The sequence below is a fragment of the Papaver somniferum genome, chromosome 5 (assembly GCF_003573695.1).
Source record: "Papaver somniferum cultivar HN1 chromosome 5, ASM357369v1, whole genome shotgun sequence".
Lineage (NCBI taxonomy): Eukaryota > Viridiplantae > Streptophyta > Magnoliopsida > Ranunculales > Papaveraceae > Papaver > Papaver somniferum.
In genome coordinates, this window is record NC_039362.1 from 52,676,179 (window position 1) to 52,696,030 (window position 19,852).

Consider the following 19,852-nt stretch of genomic DNA (forward strand, 5'->3'; position numbering starts at 1 on the left):
TATTTTCCATCATAACGACATAATAGACTTTATCCTTGTTGAACAAAAGATTTTATCCTATTTTCCATCAAATACATGACTGCATAGGAATAACTTTTGTATATGTCAAAAGTCCATTCGTCGTTTCATCAATACAAATACGGATTCATGAACGACTTTACTTTTGACTGCAATATGGGACCTTCAAGTTCACGGACGTAAACAATACATATCCCGTAAAAATATTGCAATATCACAAACCATTAAAATACTGCAATAAACATCATCCTCCAAATATTTTTAGAATTTAATACCAATAAACCTAAAAAATAACATAAGAAGATGAAAACAAAAATAGCTATGTGTAGTCACAATCATTGCTATTCAAAGCACTAGTTATTCTTCCAACTAATCCAAAAATAAGACATCATAGGCGACAATGCCTTTGATAAATTCAGCATCATTCCCGAACTCCTTGTTTTCAACAGCCATTGGAACATACGGTTCACGGAGATAGGAGTTTATATCAACGAACTGTCTTGGCTGATTATGTCGTACCAAGGCTCTCTGAATTTCTAAGGACTTTGACACAAAAGCCTTTATTTCACGAATCTCCTTTCTTACTTCCTTCAACTCATCAAGAACATCGGAAAACTTCTGAGAGTTAGAAGGCACAACCCTGGGATTTCTTGTATTCCTTCTTTTTCTTTTCAGGGACTTAGAAACAGGAGACTTTTCTTTTTCCTTGATTGAAGATTTAACAATCATGTTGACATCCTTTCCATCTGACATGGTGCTTTGAGAACAGTTATAAACAACTGGATTTGTATGATTGAATCACCTAACTCAACAAGCAATCTTATATAGGATGTCAAAAAGGAAAAAGGAATGTAGGGTTCGAAACCTATTGACAGGTTCATATATGCCCAACTCCAAAACCCTATAAAGAGTAGAATTGTCGATAATAACCCTTTATTTTATTTGATAGACAGAAAATAACAAATCTAAAAAAAGAAGGAAAAACTTTACTAAAGCCTGAATCAACACTCAATCTTGCCTTTTTTCGATCAGGCACATGAGACAAGATTTTCCCAACAACACAATCAAGTTGTGTTGTGATGAGCAACGATTTGTCCATCTTTTTCCTCAAGGGAGGAATCTTCAGACTTCTATCTATCAAAACGATTCGACCATACTTTCTTTTCAAATGGTCTTACTCTATCCCTTGAAACCAACTTCTTAGACGAAGATAAGATCCTACATACCTCGGCGGTCTTCTGAGCAAGTTTCAGCTTCCTTGCTAATCGATCTGCTCTTCGTTGAAGTTTGCTGGCGTGCCTTATTTGGTGATTTTACTTGTAACACCTTGATAGTTCGTGTCCCTTCATCGAACAAAACGAGCACGTCAAACTTGGATAGTATTTAGGCATCTGAGATGTGCAAGCAGCTAGAGATACAGTAGATCCTGAAACATTACTGACAGGGTTTCCAGTTAGAGAATCTTCCAGCTTGATTGGGGTTCCTTCTTCTCCGAACCCATTGAGGTTGATATATATATATATTGCTACAAGTATCAAAATCGATGTTTTCACCAAGGAGCCCTACACTTGATTTCCTATCTTCATCGGAATCATAGGTTTCAGACATTTCATCAAGTGTAACATCTAGACCTTTGTTCCCAGTGTATTTTCTACGATTTGGGCATTCGTTAGCAAAATGGCCAAAACCCTTACACTTAAAGCACTGAGGCATGTCCTCGTCATCATACTCGTCAGCATCCCTGTTTTTAGGAGGTACGCGACCGTGAGGTTTGTCTTATGACCTAGGTTTGTCTCTTGAAAACCGTTTACTTCTCTTCAACAGAAGATCCATAAACTGTCTTGTAATCAAGGAGACCGACTTGTCAAGGTCTTCATCTGAAAAATCATTCTCAGACTGATCATCCTCAGAGACATGAACACTTTTACCTTTGGCAAGTAATTTAGTGCTCTTCTGTGCTTTAAAGGAAACATCCTTACCGATGTATGCTCATGGTCAAAGATCTTTAGCATCCCAACCAAGGTGTTTCTGGAAAGATTATTGAGGTTATTCCCCTCAACGATGGCATGCTTCTTAGACTCGTATCTAGATGGTAGCGATCTAAGAATTTTCATCACAATGTCCTTTTCAGGAATAGTCTTACCCAATGAAAAAGATGCATTAACAATTTCAGATACTTTGTGATTAAACTCATCAAATGTTTCTTCATCTGCCATACGAAGGTTCTCCCAATCGGAATTAAGGTTTTGAAGCCTAGCTTCCTTTTCACTGGAGTTTCCTTCAAATATGGTTTCTAAGATATCCCAAGCATCTTTAGACCTAGTGCAATTAGACATATGGTGTTGAAGACTTGGGGCAATGGCATGTATGATAGCATTTAACCCTTCAGAATTTTGCTTTGCAGCAAGAATCTCGACAATATTATATTCACCAATAATCTTGGGAACAGTTCCGTCTCCATCTGCAACAACGGGCGCATCATAACCATTCACCACATATACCCATGATTGAAAATCACGCGATTTAAGAAAAGCTCGCATAACAATTTTCCACCATAAGTAATTGGAGCCATCAAAGACTGGTGGTACGTTAATAGAGATAACACCTCTGTCCATAGAGTCAGATCGCTACAAACACAAACTTGTTAGGTCTTAAACGTGTTTTCCTGCTCTGATACCAATTGAAAAAGCGGGGGTTTAACAACACCACCCAGTATTTCGCTTAGCAATATGTATGGACTAACTCCGAAATACTTTGCTAGAGAATCAACTAGACAGTCAGACTCAATCTAGATAAAAGTACCTCAAGGAGTCAATATCTCTCTCTTGATTTGATTTTTACTCAAGCTAAAAAAAAATTGCGAGTCTTTATGAAATACAAGGAATACTTGGACGGTACCAAAGACCAATGTCTAAGGATCAATCAATATCAATCAACAACCAAAGGTTGGATTTCCAATTGATGATCACGAACGCACAACCTGTATTATTTCAATTATATAAAATATAAAGCGGAAAAGAAATAACACAGACACCAGAAATTTTGTTAACGAGGAAACCGCAAATGCAGAAAAACCCTGGGACCTAGTCCAGATTGAATACACACTGTATTAAGCCGCTACAGACACTAGCCTACTGCAAACTAACTTCGGACTGGACTATAGTTGAACCCCAATCAGTCTCCCACTAATTCAAGGTACAGTTGTACTCCTACGCCTCTGATCCCAGCAGGATACTGCGCACTTGATTCCCTTAGCTGATCATACCCACAACCAAGAGTTGCTACAACCCAAAATCGCAGACTTGATAATAAACAAATCTATCTCACACAGAAAAGTCTATCAAAGGATAAATCTGTCTCCTACAGATAAACCCTAGGTTTTGTTCCGTCTTTTGATATAAGATCAAGGTGAACATGAACCAATTGATAATCCGGTCTTACATTCCCGAAGAACATCCTAGATTAATCAATCACCTCTCTACAATCCTTCCTGACTACACAAGCGGATTGTTGAGGAATCACAAACAGCGAGACGAAGATGTTTGTGACTTCTTTATCTTGCCTATCGGAGAACTCTCACGATCTCAAGTCAATCAATCGATTGTACTCGTACTATAGAAGATGCAAGATCAGATCACACAACTACGATAAAGTAGTATCGGTCTGGCTTCAGAATCCTAATGAAGTCTTTAAGTCGTTAACCTGATTTTAGAGAAGAAAATCAAAGGTTAATGGAGATCGACTCTAGCGGGAGCACTAGTAGCACACAAACGTGTGGGGATTAGTTTTGCACAATGCTAGATGTCTCCTTTATATAGCCTTCAAATCAGGGTTTTTCCTTAGTTACAAAGCAATCCTTATTCACCGTTAGATGAAAACCTGATTTAGATTCAAGCTAATATTTCTCAACCGTTAGATCGAAAAAACCTAGCTTGTCACACACACTTGGGTAGGCGTTTACTGGGTTTGTGAAAACCATGCCGAAATGTGTATGTGTATGTTGGTTCAACATAGTAACCCAAAAGGTTAACCATATGAGCATTTCATATTAACCTTGTTCTTATTCACCATAACTAGTTCAATTGACTCAAATGAACTAGTTAAAGAGTTGTTCAATTGCTACGAGATCTTATGTAACTACACAAGACACAATTGAAATAAAGATGACTCGATTCGATTGAATCGTCTCATGAACATTATATCCATGGTTTGCATAAATCATTCCTTAGTAATTTAATGTTTCATGTTCAGAGCACATCTTTAGCTCATAACCTCTTAAGTTCACAAACAAGTTCGCGGACTTAAGTTAATCGGTTGAGTTTTCCAAACTCAGCATAAATTCTCGGAAAGAGAACTTCCGCGAGTTCGCGGACTTAACACACAAACGAGTTTTGGAAAATCCAGCAGAATTTTTCGGTCGAGAACTTCCGACAGTTCGCGGACTTGGCAAGCCAATTCCACAATCCTCCCGATTTCTCTTGATTAACAAAGTTCGAAAACTTCGGTTCAAGGAATACATGGTTATGTAATCTAAACTCTTATTTCAATCATTGAGACATTCTTAGAGGACGCTATGTAGCCGTTATTCACAGACCGATTCACGTCAGAGCAATTTTCAAAGTGATTGAAACTTTTCATGACTTTCGTCACTAGGTGAAGATAAACTTGATCAAATGGAAACGCTTTACCAACACACGATTTCGAGATAAAAGATAAGCAATGAATACTCATCTCGAAATATCAAATGTGTATGATCTAGTCTATATAGCATACGACTTTTGTCTCATAAGAAGTAGGAGATAAAAGAGATAGACTTTTGAGTGATAGATAAGTTCAAGTCTCCACATACCTTTTTGTTGATGAAGTTCCACGGTTCCTTGTATAGATCTTCGTCGTTGTATGATGATTCTCCATGAATTCCTTGAGCTCAACTACACTTTTCTATCCTAGTCTGAGACTTAGCTATGTATGCTAGAAATTAAGACTTATAGTTTTAATCACTAACATTGACAAACATGCTTGAGATAGCAATGCATGCGAGGTTGACCGAGCTATGCTCTAACAATATGTAAGTTGTAAAAAAATTACAACACCTGAACTCATTCGTTCCAAGAATAATTGTGTATATATTATCAATGTTCGGATCCTTGTTGCTTTATTCCCCTTTAAGAATAGTCTGAAAAGAGTACAACTCAGAATTCACTCAACAATATATAACGTGTTGTATGTTCTTATTATTTCAATGACATAATGAAAATCTAATTCGTTCACTTAAGCTATTATATTTAAAATGTTAAGTCATTTCCGATGGCGACCACTTTACTCACATACGATGTAGTTATAGGTTTTCAAAATTCCCAGATATTTTGTACGTAATTCAATTCGGCAGGATGAGTTCACCGAATGTAAATAGGTAATGACTTGTCATTTCATAACATTATGGACTTTTCAACATAGTTGGATCCAGATTTGGTAAAAAGCACTGTATTTATGCGTTCTCGGGCAAGCGTAATCTAGGGATGGCTACCTCCCAGAGAACTTTTGATGGATGACCACATCAGTGTAAGTTAAAAACCCCACACTGTCGGATAACCGCAGTGACTAAGTGGGGACAGTATTGGCGGAGGATCAGGTCCTTACAAATTAGAGTCGACCATGGGTAACCTGTCGAGGGGGAAAGAGTATGCTTGACAGATTGTGTCGGGAAAAGGTCTCATGAGCGAGAAAAAATGCCAGAGGCAAGGATTGAACATATTCTGGAGCCAAGGACGGCTCCGAATTAAGTTGGTGGTATTATAGTACTCCGATTCGGCAGGTAGAATTCTTCAAATGGAATATATGTAATGGTTTGTCCTTTCCTAACACCGAGACCTTTGCAGCATAATTGAATTCATACATGGCGAAGATATATAGTTAAGCATGCTCGGTATTAAGTAATCATGGGGTGGGTGACCTCCAGAGAAGTTGCTGATGGATGACCGCAGCTGTGACCATTGAAAAACCCCATAATGTCAGATGACCACAATGGCTAAGTGAGGACATTATCGGTAGAGGGTCAGGCCATTACATTCTACGACATTACTCTTCCAAATGTAGGTTATTCGTTGCATAAAAATAATAAAACCATGATTAGTTAGTAAGTCAAATCGTTAACTACTTAACCTAATAACAACACGCTCTACTAACAATGAACTATGTTATCCATCATCATTGAATAAAAATAACGTTAAACCATTTATCAAGAAATACGTGAGACGATGCGAAATTAATCACTGGGCACCAATACTTGTCATCGTCACTATGGCCCACTTATATAATTGTTAGCCAATCTAACTAAGTTTGGTACTGCTTTTTTTTCTTTCAAACAAAAAAGTACTTTGAAAACATATTTATAGCAATATTTTTCCCTCATAGTGTTTGTAAAGATTTCATAAAGCGTGTTTTATGCAAAACACTTCCAAAATCTATCAATTTTAAAAGTGGGGGAGAATGAGCTTTTAAAAGCTTCAAAAGCAAATACTTCCAAAATCTATCAATTCAAGGATAATTTGTGTCGGTTATAAAAAAAATGGGATAAAATTGGAAAATAAAACATGAAATTAGGGCGCAACTTGTTGCTCGGCTCCCAACCCTTCCAACCAGCTCTGTGTAAATATTTCTCTTTTTCAATAAAATCCCCCGTGACGCTCTTTCGATTAAAAAAAAAGTAATAATACGAACTCAATAATACTAATTAGTAAATTTAATATTACATATATGTACTCTAATAAGCAGAAAAGTTTACTTATTTTAAGCACAATATAAAATCGAATAAACAATTTTCAGAGATTTGCCTGATTTTGTTATTTTCTCACTAACTATAACCGAACCTGATATTTTCCCATTAAAATAAGTTTTCGCTGTAGTTCATAATTTTCAACCATTCAATTGCTTTTTTTACGTAGCTCGGCACAATAATGTACATCTGAAAAGCACTTCTATAAAGCTCATAGCAATACCAAACTAATCCCAAGTACAAAAATATCCATATATTTATTATCATTATTAGTAGAATAATTTATATATTATCATTTTTAATTTTACATATAATAAAATATTGTCATGACAAATTAATAAAGCATTTATTATAAAGAATTATGGAACCTTAATGACATGATAGATTTTGTCTGTTAGATGCACTTCTAATCCCAATCACAACCATCACTTATGACAAACAATTACATCCCTAAATTTATCTCTTGTGAGGACAAATATGAACCACCACTTACATAGGCAAAGTTATCCAAACTGTACTTTATATTCTTGATGATATTTCCCGAGATATGTTTTGATAGCTAGTAAAACAAAACATATTAATTTCAAAAATCTCAATAAGCTTCTCTACAATTTCGGTTTGGGATCTCACCTTGAGTATCAAGAAATATTTTTGAACAATTAAGAAATAAGATTTCAGCACATGTTCAAATTACTCACTATGTCGACATCTTGAACTTTCATATTTTGCAAACCCTCACACAAACCCTAAAGTGTACATGACTTATAGAAATCAGTTATTTCCTATTGGGACCGGTTTTACCATGATACCTACAACAAATTAGGAATACCTTGATTCCCAATATAGGTAGGGATTTCTTCTACCTTGACTCCCAACATAAGCTAGGATCGGTTCTACCTTGATTCCCTATATATATAGGCTAGGATCGGTCCAACCTTATGATCTTTAATAAATACTGGACCTTCAATCCTTTTGATTTCCTTTCGACTACGAAACAGGTTCATACGTCTACTTCCTTAAACTCATGTAATTAAACATAGTTTTCTAGGTATGAAATCAAACCTATGTTCACTACACAATCTAGTAACAAGTACAAAGATTATGTCGATGTCACAGTTACAAAGTTAAAAAGATAAACATTATACTTTGTAAATCAATATACCAATATAAAAAACTTATCAGTATTGATATATAACTCCGCATATTCCTTGACACTCTGATCACAATATGATGATCAAGTCTATTATGCTAGAGTTTCATATATATAAATTCGCATGCTATGTTTTCAATCAGACACGACTTGAAAGCTTACGATATAGAAATGAAAACAAGTCAAGTTATGTATTACTAACCTGAAATGGAAGGATGATGTTATCATTGATGTCGATACGTCTTCAGAATCTTCAGATCCTCAGAGTAATACTTGTATGTCTCAACATTTATAGACTTCCTAGTCTAACCTAACGAAGTTGACTCTAGTAATCTAATCAAGCGACTTTTGAGTTTTGATACTAAAAGACGACAACCAACCTTGACATACCAACGCTTGGTGGGTTCAACCGAGCAATGCTCAAACATTTGGTGTGGAAGGAAATAAAATCAACACATAAGAAAAGAAAATTATCTTAGGATCTGGTTAGGCTTATTTTAAGATTGGTACATGTGTTTGGTATGTGATCGGATTTTATATTCTATATATCATTTTATAAAATTAGTTTATGTGTTTGTCAGTTTCGATTAAAGACTCCTAGTAAAGATGCATCCTCAAACCAGATCCCAAGCTAAAATCCTAAAAGCTTTGAGTGGGAAAGTTTATGATCAAATCTTAGATCTTGATGATTGTGTCAACAAATCTAGATGTGAGAATATCTATAAAGATAGCTGAGGCCAAGATGAATCATCATCTCATGCATGAGTCACAAATCTTCTTGTCCAAAATAGTTTGGACTCTAAGGTTGTCATCTTCAATCTTCGTTAAGTTCTCCTCAGTACCGTTGAAACCCATCACAAACAGGCAGCACTACTAAGAACTGTTATCCACAATCAAAGGAAGACGATTGAACTTGGAATCGGTAATAGGGAGTATGCTCGCAATATTAATTGAAAGGTTAATGCTTTAGACTGTGAACACAATCAGGATACTATTTATCAGATTCGGAAAATCAGTAGTGATGCTATGATTCATATATTGAATCATATTAATTAAAAAGTTAATGCTTTAGCCTGTGAACACAAACTAATATTGAACCATATTTTGAGAGAATTTAATATTTATAAATTTATTTTCATTTTTAGGTAGTGTTACTATTTTATATATTATTTGGGACATATTAATGCTTAAGGGAAACTTCTGAAATATATTATTTTATAATTTTATCGAGTTTATTATTTTAACGAGAATATAATATCATCGAATAATATTTTAAAGAAGTTATATTGTATTTCTTTTGCAAAAAACGGAGGGAGTATACATTATGCACGAATATTAACTGGTAATTTTTCTTGGATATGGAAGGGTATTGTCAATAGTTTATTTTTTTTTCATTCTAATATAGTCAGGAAAATAAATGATGGTAATTCTACTAGAATTTGGTCTTCAATCTGGTTACCTGGTACTTCATATCCGCCTGTGTCTATTAACCCTGATTTTAATGATTATACTTTTGTTAGTGAGCTTATTGATGTGCAAAATCATTGCTGGAATATTAACCTTTTAAATTCTTTATTCTCTCCAAATGATGTTATCAAGATTAGAACTATTAGGTTTAATCTACAGCTTAAAGATAAAGTTATGTGGGCTCATACTAGTAATGGTAAGTTTACTATTAAATCGGCTTATAAGGTGTATATGAATGATAGTTTTTCGGTTGAAGATGTCTCTTTTTGGAAGAAAGTTTGGTCTTTAGATTGTCTTCCTAAAATTAAGTTTTTCATGTGGAAGATTTTTGCGCAAATGCTTCCTGTCAATACTATGCTTAAAATTTATAATCCTTATATTGATGATACTTGTCCTTTGTGCAACAATGATACGGAGTCTCTGATTAATTTATTCTTTCATTGTCCTATTGCTTCTCATGTGTGGTTTGGTATGTCTCTTCAACATCTGGTTCATTCTGATTTTTTTTTGGATTGAGGATTTCTTTCTCAGCGGGTTTGATAGTCACTTGAGGCAGTATCCTTTTGCTGTGAATTGACCAAGTATTGGGGGTATTATTATGTGGTTTATATGGAAGACAAGATGTGACGTGGTTTTCAAAAAAGTCTCTATTAATATGGATAAAATTATTTTAGATGCTAAAAGAAATACTTACGTTGCCCCTTCTTTGACTGTTAAGGCAGTTAATAGAGAGGTTAAAACTTCAGTAAATGTTGTGGAGTATATCATGTTTTTAGATGGATCCTTTAAGAGGTTGGGTATAATTCTTTGTGATAATGCAGGCAGAATAGTTCGCTCTCGCTTGGACTTTGGACTGATTTCAGAAGCAGTTGGTGCTGAGGCGACTGCGCTTTTTCTAGCTATCTCCTGGGCGAAGGAGATGAATCTGTCTAAAGTCTAGTTTGTGAATGATTTTCTCCAAGTACTGGATTTTGTTAATGGAGACAATTGAATATATGATACGTATTGATCTCTGTACCTTGGTAACTATTATTATAGAGGCGGAATTCAGAATAATAATAGACGAAAACTAGAAAACAGAAACACACTAGGAACCAGATCCGAAGAAATATATCTTCTCTAGATTATGAAGAAGAAACTATTACAATTCTCTCTTTGTTACGCTCACAATCTCTCTAAACAGTGGATAACCTTAAACTGTTTGCTAAGTTTGCTTTTACAATAATTAATTGCCTCACAAACTTCTCTCTCTGATCTAGGTGTGTCTGTATCACAAAGCACACTCTAGATGTCTTAGCTATGAGCTAAACATCTCTATTTATAGGTTTAACGGTTTCCCAAACCTTATAGGAATCTAATTCCTTATCTAAGAATAATTCATTTTCTAGATATTTTCTTATCTAGGAATAATATCTTTTCTAGGTATATTTCTTTATCTAGGAATAATTCCTTTTCTAAAAAGAATTCCTTGTCTAGGTATATTTCCTTATCTACGAATATTACCTTATCTAGGTATATATTTTCATATCTAGAAATATTACCTTGTCTAGGAAATATTCCTTTTCTAGGTATATTTCCTTATCTAGGAATATTACCTTGTCTAAGAATATTTCCTTATCTAAGAATGCTGCCTAAAAATCAGTATTCCTTCCCAAAGTAGAAATCTATTCTCAATCCGTCTTGAGGATCACTAGTTCTCGGAGAGAGGAAGATACACATGTATCAATATAGAATGGAGATGTAGTGATCTGTTGGAAGACTACAGGGTTTTGCTTTTGAAAAGTAGTAATTATAATGTTGTTTTTGTTAAGCGTTCAAAAAAAATATTAGCTGATCGGCTTGCACGTCGGGCTAGGAAGTATTGTATTAAGGATAATTGAGTCTCTCTTTTTCTTCTTTTTTGATAGTTTTGTAAGAAAGGAACCCATATAGGATGTTTGTATTTCCCTTCTTGGTTAATTTAAGGTGTGTTTCCCAGCAACAAAAAAACAAAAAAACATTGTGCACAATGTCTCTGCCGTTGAAACAAAGTTATAAAATTTTATTTGAATAAATTCCAAATCATGGATGGTTGGATTCAAGGGTTTGAACCATAGCCTTATACCTGTACCACTTAGCACAAACTAAAAAATACACAAAATTTATGATCTCCATCAGACTAATGGTGTAATAAAAGTAATCCAGTCTCCCTTTATTTAGATCCTCAGCCAACCAATTCCCAGTCGCAGCGCCTTGGGTTGTTTGATGTACCACAGAGACCAGAAAGCCACTTGCATAACTCCCTACCGCAATGGCAAGGTAGTATACAGATACTCCAATGCTTCTCATGTTCTCTGGAAATTGTTTGTAATAGAACTCAACTTGACCAATGAGGCCAAATGCTTCGGCAAGGCCACTTAAAAAGAGTTGAGGGATCAACCAAAGCCCCGGCATAGATGAAACAGCACCACCGCCTTTGGCATAACCTAGAGTAGGATGGGTTTGAGCTAAGTTTCTTCGCCTTTCTTCGGCTAATGCAGAGACCAACATAAATAGTGCAGAAAGGAATGTTCCAATTCCTATCCTCTGGAGAAGTGTGATACCACCTTCTTGACGAGTGAATTTTCTCAGGGATGGTACAATAAGTCGGTCATAAATAGGGATCCAGACAGCAATGGTTAGCCAGGAGACTGCCGTGTAAGATGCAGCAGGAATCTTGAAGTTGTTATTGCCTAGGCGCCTATCTGACTGAAGGGCTTGGTAGACCACATATATCTGTTGTTGGGTTGTTGCAATATGGAAAATTGCAGATGAAACCCAAATAGGAAGGACTCTTACAAGACATTTTACCTCTTCCACTTGTTGCATCGTACAAAGTCGCCATGGATTAGCAGGTGATCCATCTTCGTTGATCTGATCCTCAATCGTTACTATTGCAGCCCTATCGATAAAGCTGATACCACGGAAAAAACAAATATGACATTGTGGCATGGCTTTGTTGCCAATTTGATGAAATGAATGCATATAGAAAACAAAATAATTAGCTAAAACGAGCAAATACACTGCTCAATAGATGGATTTAGCATACGTTTCTTACCGAAACTGATTGGTGTAATGAAGTTCGGAGTTGATTGAACTCTTTGTAAAATGTTTGAAAAGAGCGGTTTCTGGGTCCTCTGGTTGTTCCAAACTGCGTTTCTTTGCTGCAGCCACCAGAACTTGAATTATGCTTGTGATAGGACTCCCCTCAGGTTTTACTTTAACATATATTCGCGATCCCGTGAAGAAGAGTAAGCATGCAATGAACATTAAACAGGGGGGAATAGCTAGTCCCAGAGCCCAGCTTAAGTTAGATTGCACGTAAACGATGAATGTCAAAGACACTATAAAGCAGATGGAGATGACACAATAATACCAATTGATGAAGCTGTCAATACTTTTCTTGCCAGAATCTGTTTTGGGATAGAACTGATCAGCTCCAAAGGCCATGTTACATGGCCTAATCCCTCCCGAACCAATGACTAATAGAAGTAGCGCGAACAACAAGAAAGCCCATTGTGATGCAGTAGGTTGTACACATAAGCTTTTTTTCATTCCGCAAGTGGGAGGATGTAATTTGGAGATGGTCGCTGTCAACATCACCAGAAAAAGTCCCTTCAGGAGAAAAGGTGAATCAGAAAAATATGAAATAGTACATATTTATTTAGTGTATAGATAGAATGGAATATTAATAATATCGATCATAAAGCTTCGTACCATAAGAGAAGCTATTGACGCAAATCCTAGTGTCTTGAAGCGTCCGAAGTAAGCATCGGCCAAGAAACCTCCTATCAATGGTGAGATGAAGGTGGTTCCGTTGAAGACGTTCATAAGTATGGCAGCACTAACATGCTTGATGTTGAAGACTGTGGTGAAATAGACTACAAGGTTCGATGATGTTCCCCAAGTCCCGAGTTTCTCAAACATTTCATTCCCTGCATTTTACATTGACGATAATCATGGCATGCAGTACGTAGTTATAAGATAAGAACAGAAACTTCATATTTATGTTATTTGTGCATAAGATCTTCTTCCCTAATTGTGTTTTATTGCCCAACAAGGCTAGTATAGCATAAAATATCTAGTGGTAAGTGCATGCATCATAAGGACAAGGCCATAAGTACAACTTCTTTTCAACTTTTGAAACGAACATGCATAATTACATGGTTTCTTGTATTGATATATTGTTGCAGCGAGAGTATTCAGCAGCCGTTCGATTTAGAGGACGTACCTATGTACTAGCTATATATCTCTGTCGACTTACGTACCTATTATGAAGGGCATGGCTTTGATTCCTCTATGTCTGATCTCAGTTTCATTAGATATCGCAGCTTTCTCTTCCTCCATTGATGTGTTCTTGAATAAAACCCAAGCTTATATTGTAGTACTTCTTATGCTTCTCCTTCATGAGCCTCTCATCATATATATAGAACATCATAAAAGATTTGATACCTTATTGCCTTGCGTCATTTCATCATTTAATGGTGGGGATTCCTAAATTATTTAACTAGCAATAATGTTGGAAACAATGGGGTTTACTGTAGCTGAATCATCATCAAATAGTTGAAAGTTATTTTTTCTTTTTGCTGCAAGTTGAAAGTAGAAATCTTTTTGATAGACAAGAAATTGCAATTACACTAACATGGAATCATCGATGCACCTAGTGGTGGTGGTCCTTGAACTGAGAGAGCATGTGGCATATATGCTCTATGTATAGACTTATATGATCTATATCGATTCCCGCAAAACAAACAGGTCCCTTTTCATGTTATTGGGTAAAATTTAGAAATGTGAATGAAGTAAACAGGTACATGGAGCCATATCATAATTACTGAGCTTATTATATATTATCGTAGGCAAACTGGGGAACCGTGTTCTATTTCCTTCATTCATATTGCGACGAAATCGAGTTTGTCTCCTGAATTTAGCCGGAAATTTTTTTATCTGATTAAAAGTTGGCTAAATATGCTAAAGAATTAGCAAGTGGATTTGTAAGTGGGATATGTGCATTTGTTAGTGTGATCTTGCCTTCTAATGACATCATCACTTGTAAGTCATCTTCTCACGGCCTTTCTACCAGTGCTAATGTGAAGCATAATCCCTCTGCAGTGGTACTCACAATCGGTCATTTGACAGTAACAACTAACAGTTACATGAGTACTTGGAACGAAGGAAAGTGTACAGGGAATAATATACTCAGGGCTACTCAAGGGAGTTGGGCTGCCCTCTGTGCCGTATCAAAATTAAAACTCAGGGCTGCCAAAAATAAATCATAGCCTCAAATGAGAGTATGACACCTCCTCCTCGGAATCAATTTTCTTTTGTTAGAAATGAGGGTTTGATTCTATTTTTATTTTCTGAAGTACCATGAGGATTAGGGCTACAAGATTTCATTCCGTTTTGAAAATCTCAATAAAATATTGAATGAAGACACTACAGCAATGTTCTTGAAGGAGTCTAATCTTCAGGGTTCCTCCTTTACAAGTGGTTCTACTAGTGGAGCTCATAGTAGAATTCCTGCTAACATTCTGTACCACAGGCAAACAAAAGGTTTGTTTCATTTGATTTTGCTTCTTCCATTTTGTGGTTTCTACTGTTCTGAAGTTCAAATTTAGGCTGTTTAGGTTAAAAAAAGAAAACAACAATTTCCTGAGATTTTGGAAGCTTTAACAATGTCACAACCTGTACTAGAGTAATAAAGTAATCTAGTCTACCTTTGTTTAGTTCCTTTGAAACCACTGAAATTTCTAACATAAGGTTAATTATTACCTAAATTGATTGGTGTAATCAAGTCTAGAGCTTATAGTAATTTTTGGAAAATTGTTGAGAAAGAGACTTTTGGGTTATCTAGATGGATTAACCGCCATTTCTTTGTTGCAGCAACCGAAACCTGAATTAAGCTTAAGTTTGATTGTTTGTAGAGAATCACAGGTACCAATAAGCATGCGGAGATGACAAAGTAGTACCAATTAACCAAGCTGTTAATACTCCTCCTAAAAGCTTCATTTTTCAGATTGAATTGGTCAGCTCCAAAGGCCAAATTACATGCCCCAATCCCACCTGAACCAATTACTAGAAAGCACATAATAGAAAATCCCATTTAGGTATAGTAGATTCAGTAGGAAGGTAGCTATCATTTGCTCTACAATTTGGAGGATGTAATTTGGCGATCGTCGTAAACTCAGAATTTGGTTGTATGTTACTAAATTCTCAACAATTTAATTGCAGAAATGAAGTTCCAGCCGAGTTTCTTTTTCCGCCACGACGGGAGAAAATACGGAAGCGAACCCCAGGGTTTCAAAGCTTGCTAAGTTAGTATTGGCTACGTGTTATCCTATTAAATTTTGAAGTTCCGTGGAAGGCATTCATGTAGATGGCGTCAGTTACTTGCTTAATGTTTAGCACTTTAACCAGATAGATTACGAGGTCTGTCGCTGTGCCAAAGGTACCAAGTTTCTAAATCATTTCATAGCCTGCATTACTTTACATTTGCTATCACTTTACAGTGCATGGAAAATCGAGTGACTATATAATGTTTATGCATGATTAAGAAGAATAACTATCTATTAATTTATCTTTTTTTCTCTCATCATTATAGCTTATCTATCATGAAGGGCATGGTTTTGATTTCTCGATTTTTGATTTTTTGCAACATTTGACGTCAACTTATAAACATCTGTCCCTCAATAAATGTCACACAAAAGAAAAATGGTCTGAATCAGTCATCAGATACATGTATTTATCTGTAATAATAGTATTGAACCTAGAAATTTTTGGGGGCCATTTTCCAATCCATCTATTCCATGGATAATGAATGTTGCAACAAAGTAATAATTATGTATCAGTGACTTTACTGTATGTTGTTTGTTCTATATGCTTTTTATTTTCATATGATTACAGTCAATTGATGCTTTTATACTTTGGGATTTCTTGTCTGTCACCTATAAGTTTTGTGGATATCGAATAGTTTGTTCTACTCAAATATTTTGTATCTTAAGTTATGTGATTTTGCACTTTGTTTATCTCTTTATTCTCATTTTTACTTTTGTGAAACTTTTTTTCTTAGACTGAATAATCTTTTAGCATTACTTGAACAATTGGTTGACAGAGGGGCAACTACCTTTATTAACATTAATTAGAGATAAATAATAATAATAATATTAGAGATATGACAAGAGTGGATCTAGTCATGAACTCATGGTCGTGAGGAATTTTACTGAGATTACATATACCTTGATGATAATTATGCTTCTTTTATTGTTAGGTAACCATAGGGGTATAGAAACATGACACGAGGGAAGTAAAACTAAGAAAGATTCATTTTATTATAGCAAGTGAACAAAACATTTTGCATTAGATGGGTGTTTTGTCCAGGGCATTCATTCTTGGGGCATTTTCGATGGAACTGGTTCCTTGTACCTATACCACCTAGAACATAGTACAAAATAGAAAAAGTTTACAACCCCTATCCCAGTTATGGTGTAATAGAAGTAATCCAATCTTCCTTCGTTTAAATCCTCTGGCAACCAATTCCCAGTTGCAGCCCCCTTAGTTGTTTGATGAACTATAGAAACCATTAAACCACTAGCATAGCTTCCTACAGTAAATCCAAGTAAGTAGACAGACATTCCCATGCTTTTCATGTTTTCTGGGAACTGCTTGTAGTAGAACTCGACCTGACCAACAATGCTAAATGCATCCGCTAGACCACTGATACTAAGCTGAGGAATCAACCAAAGTGCCGACATAGAAGAAATGGCACCACCACCTTTAGTAGTACCCAAAGTTGGAAACATAAAAGCAGTGTTCCTCCTCCGCTGTTCGATTATTGCAGAGACTAACATCATGATCGCGGATAGGAGAGTACCGATTCCTATTCGTTGGAGAATTGTGATACCACCTTCTTGACCTGTTATTTTTCTTAGTGATGGTACAATAAATCGATCGTAAATAGGGATCCAAATGGACATGCTAAGCCAGCAAAAGGCTATGTAGGAGGCAGCAGGAACCTGAAACTTGCCGAGGTGCCTATTTGATTGCAAGGCTTGGAAAACTGCATATGTGTGTAGTGAGGTAGTTGGTATATGGAAAACTGAAGTTGAAGCCCAAATAGGAAGTACTCTTACTAGACATTTTACTTCTTCCACTTGTTGAATTCTACATAGTCTCCATGGATTAGCTGCTGATCCATCAGCGTTGATCAGATCGTCAGCGCTTACAATTGCAGCCTTATCAAGGAATCTGTTGCATGGTAACCAAGGATAAACACAAGTAGATAAGTATGATTAGTTACACTTTGAAGTCCTCCTGATGACCTATTTACTTAGTTTGCTATTTGGCAAACTTGGCATGTGAGGTCAACCTTGAACAAGTGGAATCAAGTGCCTAAAAGCTGCATATTACTGATTAAATATTTTAGCTACATAGGAATGCCTGAGCTGCAGAAGTGCGGTCATTCTTACCTAAACTGATTTGTGTAATCAAGTTTGGAGTTCATAGAATCTTTTGGAATATGGTTGAAAAGAGAGACTTCTGGATATTCAGGTTGGTTTAGCTTCCATTTCCTTGTTGCAGCCACCAGAACTTGAATGACGCTCGTAACAGGACTCCCCTCGGGTTTCACTTTTACGTAAATTCTTGAACCCAGGAAGAAAAGTATGCAGGCTATGAACATTAGGCATGATGGTAGAGCTAGTCCGATGCTCCAGCTAAGGTTAGATTGCACGTAGACGGTGAGGGTCAGTGACACTACTAAGCAAGAGGATAAAACAAAGTAATACCAATTAATGAAACTGTTAATGCTCCGTTTAGAAGTTTCATTCTTCGGATCGAACTGATCAGCTCCAAAGGCCATGGTACATGGCCTAATACCTCCAGAACCAATCACTAAGAATCCCGTAGCAAGTAATAGAAAAGCCCATTGAGGTGCAGTAGGTTGAATACATAACTCATTTTCCTTCACCTTGCAATCCGGTGGGTGTAATTTGGATACAGCCGCCGTTAATGTCATAAGAAACATCCCCTTCAGGAAACAGGAAAATGTGAGGATAAATATATATGTATACGAGCATTTACCAACATGTAAAATGTTGTAGCTTACTCTTTGCAGTTGTGTTTACATTTATTAATACTAAATTACGAGGAAGCTACTATACCACAAGCGAAGCTATAGAGGCAAAGCATAAGGTCTTGAAACGTCCCAAGTAAGAGTCAGCGATATAGCCTCCAATTAGTGGTGTAAAGAAGGTGGTTCCCAGGTAGACACTGCCAACTATAGCAGCAGTGACATGCTTAATGTTGAAGACCGTGGTGAGATAAACCAGGAAATTCGAGGATATGCCAAAGGTCCCAAGTTTCTCAAACATTTCATTCCCTGCAATTGTTTATATTGATTATTGTATGTCGAAAACAGACATGAGAGTTTAGCTGCCATTTGCATGGTAAGAAGTAATAAAAACTCAAGGAAATCGCAAAAACAAACTTGCGCCAGTTTACTGCAATAGTATGACTTAACGTGACTGTATATGCAATGATAAACTGATCTCGAGACCATTTAAATCAAGGAACTCTATGATCCTTCTCTCTAAATATTACTTACCTATTATGAAGGGCATTGCTTTAATTCCTCTGTATTTGGTTTCATTTGCATTTGGTGTTGTGATCTTCTCTTCCTCCATTCGTTCACCTTTGCTTGGTTACGGTTTCCTTGTTCTTCAGTTTGATATACCCCAGCTTCTTTTTATGATGTTGTCAGGTGAAACAGTTCCGTCAGATATCAAAAAGCTGATGCAGTAATAGTGGTGTCGCCAGGTAGCATCTTAATCTCTGTTTTTGAGTGCAAAACCCTGAACTCTAAAATTATACAGGCAAAAGAGCAATGTAGTGGGTTACTTGAAATAGATATAAAAGGTAAGACTAATGGTGCTGACCTAAGTTACGCTGGACCATGATTGAGTCTAATTTTGTTGCTCATTTAAGCATTGGGTTGACAAGTATCACACTTATATACAACTAGTGATGTACTTTGTAAAGGAGTGCGAGTACGTCCGGATAAGCAGGAGAAGTATGATGCTGTCATTATGAACAGAGTCAGTGGCGTATAGCTATGTTATGCCTTAAATATTCTAAGTAGCATAAGAAGTACGCTTAGAAATACTTTTCCTTTTCCATTGTCGAAGACAAGAGACTTCTAACTGACTCGATGTGTCATCATCAATTCATATCCATTCTGTGTATCTTTTGTATTTTTATGTTAGTTGGAAAGTCCTTGGCATGTTTAATTCTTGCATCCATCTTAGTTTACTAAACTCAACCATTCATTTGTTGGAAAGGAAAAGAAAAGGAAATGGATGTGATCTCTTTTCCTTCTAAAAAGTAAATATTCTTGTTTTTAGAAAATTTATAAATGTCAGTCAAAAGTAAAT

At 36.1% G+C, this 19,852-nt stretch overlaps 2 protein-coding genes and 1 long non-coding RNA gene across 3 annotated transcripts; 1 reads left to right on the top strand and 2 right to left on the bottom strand.

Annotated features, from left to right (window-relative positions):
• Positions 1–11,425: 11,425 nt before the first annotated feature.
• On the bottom strand, positions 11,426–13,837 carry LOC113281568 (protein NRT1/ PTR FAMILY 2.11-like). The gene is made up of 4 exons (XM_026530356.1): positions 13,697–13,837; positions 13,146–13,363; positions 12,487–13,043; positions 11,426–12,342 (listed from the first exon to the last, which is right to left on the bottom strand). The coding sequence occupies exons 1-4, from the start codon at positions 13,773–13,775 to the stop codon at positions 11,472–11,474; spliced, it is 1,725 nt and encodes a 574-aa protein (XP_026386141.1). The 5' UTR covers positions 13,776–13,837; the 3' UTR covers positions 11,426–11,471.
• Positions 13,838–14,687: 850 nt separating this feature from the next.
• On the top strand, positions 14,688–19,851 carry LOC113281570. Its single transcript, XR_003326246.1, has 3 exons — positions 14,688–14,978; positions 15,657–15,873; positions 19,183–19,851. It is a non-coding gene; the product is annotated as an uncharacterized LOC113281570 (long non-coding RNA).
• LOC113281569 (protein NRT1/ PTR FAMILY 2.11-like) lies at positions 16,730–19,202 on the bottom strand. The gene is made up of 4 exons (XM_026530357.1): positions 19,027–19,202; positions 18,584–18,801; positions 17,891–18,450; positions 16,730–17,669 (listed from the first exon to the last, which is right to left on the bottom strand). Exons 1-4 carry the CDS (start codon positions 19,103–19,105, stop codon positions 16,808–16,810), a joined length of 1,719 nt encoding a protein of 572 aa, XP_026386142.1. The 5' UTR covers positions 19,106–19,202; the 3' UTR covers positions 16,730–16,807.
• Position 19,852: the final 1 nt, after the last annotated feature.